This window comes from Notolabrus celidotus, chromosome 6 (assembly GCF_009762535.1).
Source record: "Notolabrus celidotus isolate fNotCel1 chromosome 6, fNotCel1.pri, whole genome shotgun sequence".
NCBI classification, from domain to species: Eukaryota; Metazoa; Chordata; class Actinopteri; order Labriformes; family Labridae; genus Notolabrus; species Notolabrus celidotus.
The window spans coordinates 21807087-21820895 of record NC_048277.1 but is presented as its reverse complement, the minus strand read 5'-3'; the positions used below and the strand labels follow the sequence as shown (position 1 = coordinate 21820895).

The 13809-nt window shown below is 38.1% G+C and overlaps 1 protein-coding gene across 3 annotated transcripts in view; it reads left to right on the top strand.

The window, feature by feature from the left end:
* Window positions 1-6943, top strand: part of tln2b (talin 2b) — a 109565-nt gene extending 102622 nt beyond the window's left edge. For all 3 annotated transcript variants that reach the window (XM_034685218.1, XM_034685219.1, XM_034685217.1), the window contains 5 exons: window positions 1469-1594; window positions 1693-1755; window positions 1847-2029; window positions 2126-2251; window positions 4759-6943. In XM_034685218.1, the coding sequence (XP_034541109.1) occupies window positions 1469-1594; window positions 1693-1755; window positions 1847-2029; window positions 2126-2251; window positions 4759-4887 (627 nt within the window). In that variant the 3' untranslated portion in view covers window positions 4888-6943. The remainder of the gene's footprint in view (window positions 1-1468; window positions 1595-1692; window positions 1756-1846; window positions 2030-2125; window positions 2252-4758) is intronic.
* The last annotated feature ends 6866 nt before the right edge of the window (window positions 6944-13809 follow it).

Here is a 13809-nt window from a genome sequence, read left to right as displayed (position 1 = left end):
ACAACTACAGACTGCATTTATGAGGCCCCTTATGGTTTTGAGTGTGGATTAGTGAGTGGAAGACTTTTTTTTAGATGTCAGTGTCTCCCTCTAGTGAAAAAAAGAAACCAAGCTGAAGAGCATTAAGAAGGGGGTGTGATTTTAGTTTTCTCACGTCAGGTCAGGACATTTTAAATGTATTTAAAGGACCATACCTAAGGAAGAGGATTAGGGCTACTGGAAAAAATAAAATAATTAAAGTCGATTTTTTTATTATTATTATTATTATTATTATTATTATTATTATTATTATTATTATTATTATTATTATTATTATAGTCTGAATTCTTAGATTAAATTCAGAATTATGACTTTAATCACAGAATTAGGATTTTAATCTCAGAATTATTACTTTTTTTCTCAGAATTATTACTTTAATCTCAAAATTCTGGCTTTAATCTCAGAATTATGACTTTATGACTTTAATCTCAGAATTATGACTTTATGACTTTAATCTCAGAATTATGATTTTTTTTCTCAAAATAATAACAATAAGAAAAAATATTGACCTTAATTTTTTTTATTTCTCTGGTGGCCCTTATCATCTTTGGCCCTAATCATCTTCTGTACATACCATTCTATTGCCCTACATCTAGAATCTAATCGCAGTATTTGCCCATCCATGATCTGTGTTTATAACTGGATGGAGAAGAAAAGATGAAAGTCATAGATATCAGAATGCTGACTGCAACACTAAAGTAACTGACTTTGAGTTGATGTTTTGCACTTGCTTTTTGTTGAGACAGAGATACCAACAGCATAAAGCCACCTATAGTTTAAAAGCCCTTTAGATTATAACAGGTTTTATGTATTTGTCTAAAACAGGTTGGATCCTCCGTCTTCCTCCTCGTCTCTCCCTCTCCTCTCCGCTCCTTCGTCCCTCCCACCCTTTAAGGAAGGAGGGCCCTCAAGCAACCAGCATGCTTCCTTGCCCTCCCTCCTTCCCTTCCTCTCTGAGCCGTTGTAGACCTGGAAGCCTTCTCTGCAGGGCTCTGTCTGATATGTTTGATATATTAGGTTGTTATTCAGTCCAACTATATATCAAACATATTCCTACAGTGTCCCGCCCTGTCTCCAGCCACGTGTGCCTTATGTTGTTTATGGAGCTCTGGGGTCAATCGACAGAGCTGTCCGTTTGTTAACTGTCTCTCAGTTGATACAGTGTGATTGTAACATGGTTTTTAGGTCAGGCTCAAGAATTGGGACATCGTAACTAGTCATCCCTTTGTTGTCACTGAGAAGTAGCCATTCAAATGTGCTTTTTAAAAGATACATTTGAATGTTCCTGGATTTTGTTCTTGGCAGAAGCTGCTGGTGGATACATATTTTCCACATTGACTCCAATACTTTTTTATCTCTTTATGTAAATGTTCCTTTTTTATTGCAGATAAAAATAGCAATGAATTTGAATGAATGTTTTTACTTCCAGCAGGCAGACGAGACGCTGGATTTTGAAGAGCAGATCTTAGAGGCAGCAAAGTCCATCGCTGCAGCAACTAGCGCTCTCGTAAAATCCGCATCAGCCGCTCAGAGAGAACTGGTGGCCCAAGGCAAGGTCTGTCAACACACCTACTCAGAAACCCAGCAACATTTTACATCGCTATTCATGTAAAACAACATGAACTTTATGTTTTTATTCAATGTTGAACTCAGGTGGGATCCAATCTAGCCAATGCAGTGGATGACGGCCAGTGGTCTCAGGGTCTCATATCAGCTGTAAGTTGTTTTTCAAACTCTTTTAAATTTATGCACATCATATAAAATGTGTACTGCAACTTAAGGTATGTGAAAACTTTACTCTCTGTAGGCTCGTATGGTAGCAGCAGCCACCAGTAACCTGTGTGAGGCGGCTAATGCCTCAGTGCAGGGCCACGCCAGCGAGGAGAAGCTCATCTGTTCAGCCAAACAGGTCGCCGCCTCCACAGCTCAGCTGCTGGTGGCCTGCAAGGTGAAGGCTGACCAGGACTCTGAAGCCATGAGGAGACTACAGGTGGCAGAAAAGCACATTGATATGTTTTTGATATATGGAAGGTACTTTCCGGAAATGGTTTGCATTGGTGCTAATTTTAAGATGATCTGTTTGAAGGGTGCTGGAAATGCAGTGAAGCGAGCTTCAGACAACCTGGTGAAGGCAGCCCAGAAAGCAGCGTTTGACAAGACTGAAGATGACAGCGTGGTAGTAAAGACCAAATTCGTCGGAGGCATCGCTCAGGTGAGATAAAAATCCTCAAAGATATTTTTGTGAAACATGGTAAAGAAAGTCTTCCAATTGTGCTGCTTGCCCTGTTCACTGCATGTTTGCACCTCTCGCTGATGTGCAAAAAAATGCCATGGCCGTTTGTCTGATGTGATGATGAGCTGCTGTGGATGAACAGGCCATCAGTTTCATTTCAAAGCTGTGGAACAGTTTAACCAAACGCCCACAGCTGCAAAACATCACATCTCATGAAGACTTGAGAACTGGCTTCCTTTTCATCTCTGCAAAGATTTGACAGTCACTGAAGAGCGAGTGCGAAAATGATGGTGCTACAGGAAGCGTTGCTTTTCATCTTGATTGATTGAGTTCCTGCTTTGGTCAGTGGTGAACTCCTGCTGGGCATCAGCTTGTCAGTTTTTCATCCCACCAGTGAAGCTTACAGTGTATTGATATCTAATGATTGTCGCACTGAGGGGATCCTTGGACAGTATTGTTCCCTTAATCATATAGGTCTGTGATTAACCATCTATTGTTTTTCTTTATAAAGACAGAACTAAATTAAGACCTACCCACATCCTCTCCATTTAATTTGTATTGCATGAAGGTGCCTCCTTATTTTTATGGCAAAAAAACTTAATAAAAAATAGTCTATAAGCTGCTAATGTGCTAAGTGTAATAATGAAAATAACTCAACTCAGCTCTATTTATAAAGCACCTTTCATACATAAAAACATGCAGCCCAAAGTGCTTCATAGAATAACAGAGAGACAGGATTATAAATAAAATACTTGAAAATAAAATAAAATCAATATAGTAAAATTAATAAAATAAGTAACAGTGGGAAGAGAAGTTAAAAATAAGGTAGCGTTAACAACATCAGGTGAATACAAGAAATCAATCGATAAATAAATAATTAAATAAGATAAATATATGTTAAAGCAATGATTAAAATAATAATGCTTACAATAATAATAAAAATAATAAAGAATATGTTTTTATAAGCCTTAGATGAGAAAAATGAAGGGCTGCTTGATGGTTGCTAACATACTGTGGAGGTTAAAGCTCAGGTGTATCTTTATCTGGTCAAATGATAATTTTGATGATTCAATCAAACAGAAGATTTAAGAGGAATATATCTCTTAATGGTTAGTGTCATTTCTCAAATTTAAGGAGATGATAATGAGGCAGATTGACAATACAAACCAAAAAGGATAATATGGTTTGACGTTGCATATTTAATTTAACTGTTTTTGTAACTACACCAATTTGTCTTCTTTTAACCTTGACTTGACATGTTACCTATCATCTAATTTATAGAAGTTAGATAATCTACCTCTATAAATCAGCTGACAGACAACTCACACAACATCGAGTGACTCTTCGGAGGACGTCAAAGTTTGTTATTGAAACATGTTGTGGTAAAAAGAAAACACAATGGTCTAGTTACAGGAACTGTTCTAGTAAATTGACAGCATAATGTTTGTCAGTGTACATTTTCCTCTCTGGTAGACACAGGATATTAATGCAGTCCTCTGACTGAATGGTAACTTGAGGTTTTAGTTAACCACAGGCATTTTGTTAGTGTTTCAGCACTTGGCTACATATTGGGTAACAGCTTTTTTCCCTTTGTGGTGTTAACAGAGAATGGATGATGATGCATAGTCTCCATACTAATAATATTAATAATAATAATAATAATAATAATACATTATTTTATTCATATAGCGCTTTCAGAAAACTCAAAAGACACTTCACAAATAGCACACATTAAAATACAGAATAAAATAAATAAAATAGAAACACAGTGGACATAAAAACACTAACAGTTAAAAATTGTTCTGAAGAGGTGTGTTTTGAGCTGGGATTTGAATGTTTGTAGGTCAGTGGAGTTGCGTATGTGTTAGGGGAGGGAGTTCCAAAGGGCAGGGGCAGCGATGGAGCAAGCCCTGTCGACCCAGGTTCGGTGCTTGGTCCCACAGGTTGGGGAGATGAGGTTTTCACTGGAGGAGCGGAGAACACTGGAGAGGTTCTGAGGGTGAAGCAGGTCAGTGAGATAGGAGGGGGCCAGGTGATGGGGGGCTTTGGTAGGTCAGGAGGAGGAGAAGTTATGAGAGGATGGCCATGCAGTTACTAATTAAGTAGGTAAATCAAACAAGCAGGACTCATCTGGTACAACAGATCAATATGCAATTTTAAGTTTCATTCAGGAATCACAAACATTGACGTGCGGAGGAGATATTACCGATAAGATGCTTTTCTAAATATGTCACTCTGACTCTTCTACACTGTAAATGTTGTCACATTTTGAGTTTCATTTAACACACCATAAGCCATACTTTTTCACTGGGAGATTCTGTGTCTTGTATCTTTGTCTTCTTCCTGTGTTGTGCTCTGAGTTAATAGAGTGCACTGAGTACTCCGCAGCTATAGTTTTTTTCATATCAAGCTACCCACAGGGATTAGGATGAGTGGAAGACACATTTTCTGTCAGCTGTTCCCCCTATCTCTCTCTCTCTCTTCAGATCATCGCGGCTCAGGAGGAGATGCTGAGGAAGGAGCGAGAACTGGAGGAAGCGCGGAAGAAGCTGGCTCAGATCCGACAGCAGCAGTACAAGTTCCTGCCCACCGAGCTGAGGGAGGACGAGGGTTGATTTGCTGAGTGAACGGGATGTGCCATGCCACGCTGCGCCGATGAGACCCCTCCTGTCATGGGGGAGACGTTGCCGATGTGTGATTGGCTGCTTTACTCTCATATTTTACCGAAGAATATACAGCACTTGAAACAGGCCTGTTTGGTAAAAAAAAACAAGTGCCTGTGCTCTCTGTAGTGTTTATGTGTGAGTACGCGTGTATGTGCGTGTGTGAGGTGTGTATGTAGCTGTCAGTGAGTGTCATTGAGGAGGCTGATGATAAAGATGTGTGGTTAACGTATTTTTACTTTGTGAGTGTTTCTGCATCTTGAGCATTACTGACTGTTACAATCATGAATCGAAGATGTTGCAGGAGTAGAAATCCTCGATTATCATTGAATGTTTTATAAATGTTGAAGGATTGGGGCAAATATAAATTAAAAGATAATGCTGCAAGTGAGGGTTCCTTGCTTGTATCCATCCTTAATATAAAACATCTGAGGGTTGATTGCAAAGCAGGAGGGAGGGAGGTGCTTCATTTCACCACTGGCTTGCATGCACCATAATGTTATACATATCAATGAAGCTACTAACCAATAGAGTAGTGTAGAGTGGAAGGCACTTGTATTTTACTAATAAAATGTGAAGTGGGGGTTTGCTTTTAAGTATCAAATCCCTCATATTAAACTATCAGCCAAAAATAAGAGGCTCTGATTGGAGTAACGAAACAGACCACTATCCAACGTTGGCTCCAAATATATTTATTCTTGACTGACATTTTGAAAGAAACTACTCATTCTTACTGAGCAAACTGGTGTAATCTGACTGAGAATCTGGACTCTATGTGACCAAATATTTCATGCTGCTTGTACATTATGTCACTTCCTGTAACCCCTCCAGTCCTTCTCTTATGTACACAGAGCTGTGTAAGGACTTTATGTTTACATTATTTGTCGTGGGTTTTTTTTATCTCTTGTTGTCGCCTCTGTTTTAATTCCTCTCCCATTAACACTGGCCAGATTTAGTTTGGGTACCCACTGTACTGTTCACACATACACACACACATCCGCACACAGATACAGTTATTCTCCACCAGTCACTGCCCTGCCATGGTAAAGGCATTCTCACTTTCGACTGACTTGTCTATAGCAATACATTACACTGAATATTATAACAGGATAATAATGAGACGCTGTGCTGTTGTAAGATTGGTTGTGTGAAAAGATATTTGGGCGTATGTTATGCACTGAAGTCGAGCACTTAAGAAGGCAATATTAAGCTTCCATTATATTAAATGTAGGATTTTCCTTTAAAAAAAAAAAACATACACAAAGGAAAAGATTCAAGCTCTGATAAAGGAAACTAATTCAAGGCTTTGTTTATTTCTTAGGTACATTAATGTATAATATATTAAACATTTTACGCACTTCATCTCCTCAGTCTGTCCACGCCAGTGTCTTGGACTGCATTGTGTACTAGTGCCTTACTCAAGTCTGCCCTGCGTGCAGCTGAAGATCAGGCCGGCTGGGAGCCTGAGCCTTGTCCTCTCTGGATCAGAACATTATGCCAGTCTAATCCCCACTGGGGTCTTAATGAACTGTCACTTAGTCCTTTGCCATACAATACAATGCCTTGTGGCTGGTGGCCTACTTGCCTACTATGTTATAATGCTGATATTAAAGGGCATGTGTGGACACATTAGGATTTAAAGACCATATTGGACGACACTAGACTGCATTCCATGAGCATGTGGCAATTTGTGTGTGAGGATATTGTTGAAATCGTTATGCCAAGTCCCCCTTAAAAGCAGGACTAAATAACTTCCTTGTTTCCTTGTCTAACCACTACTTTATGTTTTATCAGTAAGTGTAAGAGTTACCCTGAAGTATATTGTCTAACTGAGTTGTGCGAGTACTAACGGAAGTAGATAAAAAGTTACTAGCTCTGTTCTGAATAGGTGTTGTGCTTTTCTTTAACAGACTGCGTTAGTTTTATGATTTGATGCCGTATGTATTATATTTATCTGGTCACAAAAGTATTTTTTGTATTCACCAAAAATAAACAGTTTCAAACAACCCTTACTCTGAACTTTATTTTGTCCTTTCTCACATCAGTTCATGTTGACAGAAGAGATGTCTGATAGAGGAAAGTCATCCTGCATTCTTGCCAGCAGATGTCAGTGTCGTCCTTCATAGTTCAGTTAGAAGGGTGAGAGGATGTTTGGAGAAAATGTTCTTGTAGAAGGATTGACAAAGGTAGACGGACCAAATATGGACATAGTGGATGTGCTTTTTTTTTCTCCTGCTGCTGGTTCACAGACCAGATCTTGAAGTATGCAGAGATTCCCATTTAGATGTTTTGATTCACATTAACAGTGCCGCAGCCAAAACCTGTGAAGTCTCCTCAATCGGACTTCTGTTGCTCTGCTACTGCCAATGAATCAGACCTGAACTTGAGCTTGATGTTGGTTTCTTTCTTTCATTCTGAAGCTGATCCCCTCTCTCTGCCTGCAGCATTAGCAGGCAGAGTGTGTAAAGGATGGTTAGAGGTGGCCGGCACAATACACTGAGTCCTTCTAATGAACACCATATTTGGTTGCCTGAGTGTTTTGGTCTCATGCAAGGCCAGGTCACACAGTGTAGAGGGGGGAAACCGAAGCCATGTGTTTAACTGGGAGTGTCCATCTATTTCTCAGCTTTTCTCCCCCTTCAGAGCAGGAGGAAGTTAGTCTGGTTAGCTTTGGCACTTGTATAGAGCTATCAAAACCTAAGTAGATGAATAATGCAAAGCAGAGACAAGGTCAGATTGAGTTTATTCCCTTATAGTCCTGAGCTTCTTGTTTTCAGAGTAATATCTTTTATAGCTGGGATATTTCAATTTTATTGTCAGGATTTTTTTTTCTTAAGAATCCCATTTTGCAGAAGAGGCATCATGGATGGATGGGGTAAAATGTTGAAAAAATATGTGGTTTCCAGTGGTGGACAAAGAACAAGGCTTCATTACTTCAGTCAAAGTATAGATCCTCTATGTCAAAGATTACTCCAATACAAGTGAAAGTTTCTCTCAGATCTTTACTTGAGTTAAAGTACTGAAGTAATTGCTTATAAAAACACTTAAGTATTCAAAGTACTTTTTAAAATATCTCAAAACTTTGTATTTTCACAAAGCATGAATGCAGTCAAGAATATATAGGAGTACATTCAGCTACGTTCTGTTTATCAGAAAACATTATTTCATATCTAAAAAGTATACCATGAAATATAAACGGTGACTAAGTTCCTCCAAGCACAGACAAGTTTAAAATGTTAATCTGGAATAAAACAAGTGTGTTCGCAACAGACCTTGACATGCTTTCTCAGGTTAGATGGTGATGTTTTGGAGGCTGTGATGAAGTTTGTGTGGTAAACAGATCACTGATTTACAACAATACCAATCATTCTTATTTCAAAAACCTCAAACGTGGGTTTAAAATATGGCCGTGGTGCTCAGGTAGAGAATCATCATCCTTCTCGTCCGTAGCCATCATCACCACGACTAAATGAAAGGACTGATCTGGATTACGTTTGGTCTGCATTTGCTCTAAGCTCAACCGAGGTACGGCTACACTATTTAGACAAACCAAACACAAGTACATGAACATTTTACTGTCTTAGGGATTCAGATTTCAGAAAAGAGAAGGAAATTCATGAGCTCAAATTCAAAGCAAAATTCAAAGCAAAAGTAGTGAGTAACTAGAGCACTGACAGAAATGTAGTGGAGTCAAAATTACAATAATTGTCTTCTGAATGTAGTGGAGTAAAAGTAATTAGTTCCCCAAAAAATAATACTCAAGTAAAGTACAGATACTCAAAAAATGTACTTAAGTACTGTACTCAAGTAAATTTACTCTACTGTCCAACACTGGTGGTTTCTCATGTAATCAATCACCTCTGTTAATTTCCACCTTTTTAAAAAAAAATTCTACATGACAAACACTTCATTTTACACGTCCCTTTTCTGCACAAGGTTTGATGTCTGATTTATCACAGCGTGAGGCATCTTATTAAGCTCCTCATCCCAACAGACTTTTTAAGACGTTTCTTTTTCAGTCACATAACACACACATGAGCATTAGCATAAACAGTGAACATCCCTGGCACCCTTGATGTCTTAAATTTGATTTGTTGGAAGGTTTGTTTTGTGGTCACAGTGACTTGCGCCATGCCTAATCCAAGCAGCCTGGCAGTTATTAAGTTCAGGCTTTGTTCCTGGCTCAGGTTCAGTAAAAGTGAGGCTGTTATCCTGTAGATAAACCAAATGACAGAGTCAGCCTACACTTCCATCTTTAAAGCAAGTTAGGTTGAATTAGCCATCGCAGCCCAACTATAAAGACTCCACTTTGCTGATTTTGATCTTTTAAATATGCATGTTTTATATATCTTCTGTTTCTGTGTACTCAGAGGTGATGCTGTGCAGTAATGGAGTCCTGTCTTGTGCTAAAAACAACATCAGTGAAACTGAGAGTTGTCACACTTGTAAGTTATGTTGCCAGTTTTAGAATGTTAATAATATTCCTCAAAATATCAGAGTTTATCCTATCTTTAATTTGATTTTGGGAGGACTCCTTTTGTGGTTACATTGCCAGAGTAAACAATGTTGAAATCTTTCTTTATTTGGAAACACCTGTGTGAATCTAAGAATTGAAGAAACCTCACATGAACTGACTGCATTTGCTGAATGTGGTTTTTCTTTCTTGGAACGTAAATCTTGTACTGCTAAAAATGTAAAACTCTAAGAGAGTACCATGAGCTTTTACTGCAGAGAGAAGACGGTGAAACTGCCCTGAGACATTTTCAGCGTTTCTAGAGAAAAGCTATGGAAGAGGAAGTGAGGTTTGGAAAAAATGCACATCAGGAAAGGCTTAAGAGTTTTGGGCTGGGTCATTTGTCCAATGCATGCTACTGAAATACTCACTTTTTTCACTGACAACATCTTAGAGTAGCAGTGTATTTCTCTCTTAGATCTAATCTGTGAACAAAAAGATTTATTTATAAACCTTTGGTGATTTAAAAGTTTTAAATCTGTGTCCCTTTTCTTTCTTGATGCAGTTCCAATGCCCATTGTCAAACATGTTTCAGTATAGTTGAGCGAAGTGAGAGAACTGTGTGCTTTAAATGCTCAGAGAAGACTGAAGAAAGAGATGATTTTTTTCTGTAATAACTGTTGTTCATTTACACATACCAGCTCTGCCTGCTCTGAGGAGCACCGCCTCATAACATAAACCTGAGAGACAGCAGCTGATGGATCTAAGAAAGCATTTTACTCAGGTCTGGATCACATGTCCATTTTAGGTCATCAGCAGGGATCTCCCAACAAGTTGGCTCCGTAACTCATCCACTGTGCAGCCGCTTGTTCGATGAGAATAGTAAACAGAGTCTGGAGAGTTGATTCCTGTGCTGTCATAGCTCTGAACTGGTAACTGTCTCTGTGTCACGATTTTTCAGTAGAAACCTCAAATTTCACAGTAATGTTGCTTTAAATGTGTGTGCGTTTGAACTGAAATATCATCCTGAAAGAATTTTATTAGATGCAGTCAACCAATAGCAAACCACTGTGGATCTGAGTGAAATGAAAGCCATGCTTTATATGCAGAAAAAAATAGAGTGTATAGAGTATAAGAAATGGATATGGCCTCCAGGTCTAAGAGGTGCAGCCAATGTGGAAGTGCCTTAAATATGCATTACTTGGTATGGCCAGCTACAGAGTATTTCTTTGGAAAAGCTAGGGACCTTGCTCTCATTTGAATCATAACCCCAGTGAGCATTTTATCTTCTATTGGATTGAATGGTCTCAAAAACTTAATTCAAGTCCTTCACTGTGAAGGCTAACAGCTTTGCAAATAATAGTCAGATTTAGAGTACAAGTGACCTTAGAGCAGAGCATTATTTGGGATGTGGCTTCCTCTTGAGTACCAAATAGCTTCCTTGCTGAGCTGACAACCCCTCTTGTTTTTTATGTCCTAAAAGACCAGATAGCAGGCGTCTGTTGATTTCTCAGTTCATTTCATCAAAGCCTCTCAAACTATCCCTCATATCTCCAAAACTTCACCTGTGTTTTTAAATAATAAAAAACTAAACAGGATTGAATCACAAGTTCTTTTTAATGCTTTTCATTGGCTGAATTTTGTAATACCCACTGACAAACACTAATAAAAAGATGAATTTAACCCTCCTGTTATGTTCAATTCTCTGGAAAAGCAATAATGTTCCTTGGTCAATTTGAAACGGTGCATATTCAGTTATCCAAATGTGTCAGAACCCCAAAAAATCCCAATATAAATTTTTTTTAAATCTAATTTTTAACTCCATTAGTAATCATTTAAATCAATATTAAGTCCATTGGTGTTCTTTAATTCTCACAGATCATGGTTCAATGAGTATAACTCACTCGTTTTTCATTAAAATTGATGTGAAAACTGTTTTAATATACATTGGAAAGCCCTAAATATAAATACAATAGTTTTACATGACATAGATTTTTTTTTATCTTATTTTACATTTTTTTTAATTTTTTTTTTATGAAGTGATGTTAATAAATTAACACTACCTCTCTTCTGTCACATGCTGCCCAGATTTTTATGCTGAATTTAGTTGGTTTGAAAGGCATATATTCCCTATTATAGACTTTAAAAAGACAACATAACAGGAGGGTTAAGAAAGAATAAATAAATAACAAAATATGGAGATACAAGTTTTTTGCTTGACAGCAGTGATATGTTAATTTAGCATGCCACAGTTTGTGTGAGATACAGATGAAGCTTGCTAATTATTGCTAACATAAGCTCGACCCATAGACTTTATATTAAAATGGACGCCACATGATTTCTTCTGCTTTGAAGCTAAAAGATTTAGGGCTCCCTCTACTGACTGGCTGCAGTATAGGTCACCTCATGTTAATAGAGGTCAACTATAATATTTAAAAACATGACATAACTTTTTTCAATCATGGCTTCTGTTCTGATTTATGTCAAAGTGTTCATTTTGAAAACAAGTTTAGTTTTATTATGTATTCTATTTTTAAAAGAGCATGATTGACATCATGATTGACAGCTCTGTTGACAAATGCGGGCTCCTGCAGCAATCAGTACAGGATTAGCAGACAAGGGGGAGGGGGACTGGGGACAGAAAATGTAACACAAACGAACACAAGAGTCATTGAACATTCCAAAGCCATAAGTGTCTGCTCCAAATCAACAGCTGTGTACCAACCTGTGGGATCTTTGATGTTTTATAAGTGAGTGTGATGCGTGTTTTGGTTAGCCATGTGAATAAAGCCCTTGATGGCCCCAAAAAACACAAAGATGGTGACTTTCATTATGGGAAAGTCCTTGAATTAAAACAAAAGTTTACGTACAACTTGCTTATATCACCATTGCTATGTCAACCTCTTATACACAGTCTATGGTAAAACAACAAACACATTTGGTTCACACACTCTGGGGCTTTAACCTCTAAGGCAAATGACGAAAGAGTGATATCAAGAGAGTTAAATGACAGGAAGTGTCCCACATTCTGGTCTTATGTAACTCTACAGAAATACAGACAGAATTTACCCATTTTCATAAGAGAACAGGTGGGCGGGGCTTTTATGTGAAGTATGTGAATTACTTACAGTCACCTTTAGAGTGTCATCCTCTGTGACAGTATTTGCTATCTATTTCCTTCATGACGGCAGCGAGTCATTCGTGTAAGGAAGGCTCAGTATTTCTCAGTCAGCACTGACAGCAGGGCTATATCGGGTCTCAGCTGAGACTTAAACCTTGGGGGCTAATTTTGGACAGCTCCACAAGTAACCTCAGGAATATCTATTCTATACCATCTGACTAACATATGCTTTCCAAAAGTCAGTTTTCCCAGTGACTTTCAATGATTTTTCTCACTTTTGCTCCTGCTTGAAACCGAGTTGAGAGTGAGCTGAAGGACAGGAGGAGCCGTCTATCCCAGACTGTGCCGCCGACTGGAACTGATCTGCAGTGTCTCCTGGGATTTAAGCTGTCTAGAGTGAAATGTAACACTCCTCCATCCTGGCCCTCTGTCTTAATAAGGAAACTTTGCTCGACACTCGTTAGATGACAGGGAACATTTCTGCAGAGAGAAAGAGAGTCCTTGGGTGCTTTTCTTCTCTGGTTCTTGCGGCCTCCCCGCCCTGTGTTAAAGCTGAATAAACACCGCTCTCAGAGCTCAGCAAATTTTTCTCAACACTGATGCCAAATTTCTTGAGAGGATTTCTTGTGGGAATGTCTAAAATTATAAATAATTGTAACTAAATCGTACTACTCTGTGTAACATGGGCAGGTTGCCTTTCTGCTCTCCCTCTGGTGAGACTCAGCTGATTACTTCTGATGGATCTAGAAGGTGACAAAAACTTCTCAACATATTCCACAATGGACAAAAATGCACATGTTCTGCAATTTTAGGTACTTGCCCTTATGAGTTTTCATTTTTTATCATCTGTTTATCTTTCCAGATTTGGATTTAACATTATAAGAAAAATCTTTTTCCCTTCACAAATAGTCTTATTTACGGCTCTTGTCACATTTAAAATTTTATAATAATAATAATAATAATAATAATAATAATAATAATAATAATAATAATAACTTTATTTATATAGTGCTTTTCAAAAAAAATTACGAAGCACTTTACAAACAGTTTTAAAAAGCAGTAGGCAGTAGTTAAAATAATGTCATTATCCAGCAGAAGTAATAAAACAAGGAACAAAGCAATAAACCATAAAATCAATAAAAAGCAAGTCTAAAATAGTGAGTTTTTAAAAGCCACTTAAGTCGACAGTGTGTCCGCTTCCCTGATATCCTCCGGCAGGTCATTCCACAGCCTGGGTGCACGAACAGAAAATGCTCAATCACCCTTGGTTTTTCTGTTTGGGCATGGAATAGTTAGTAAA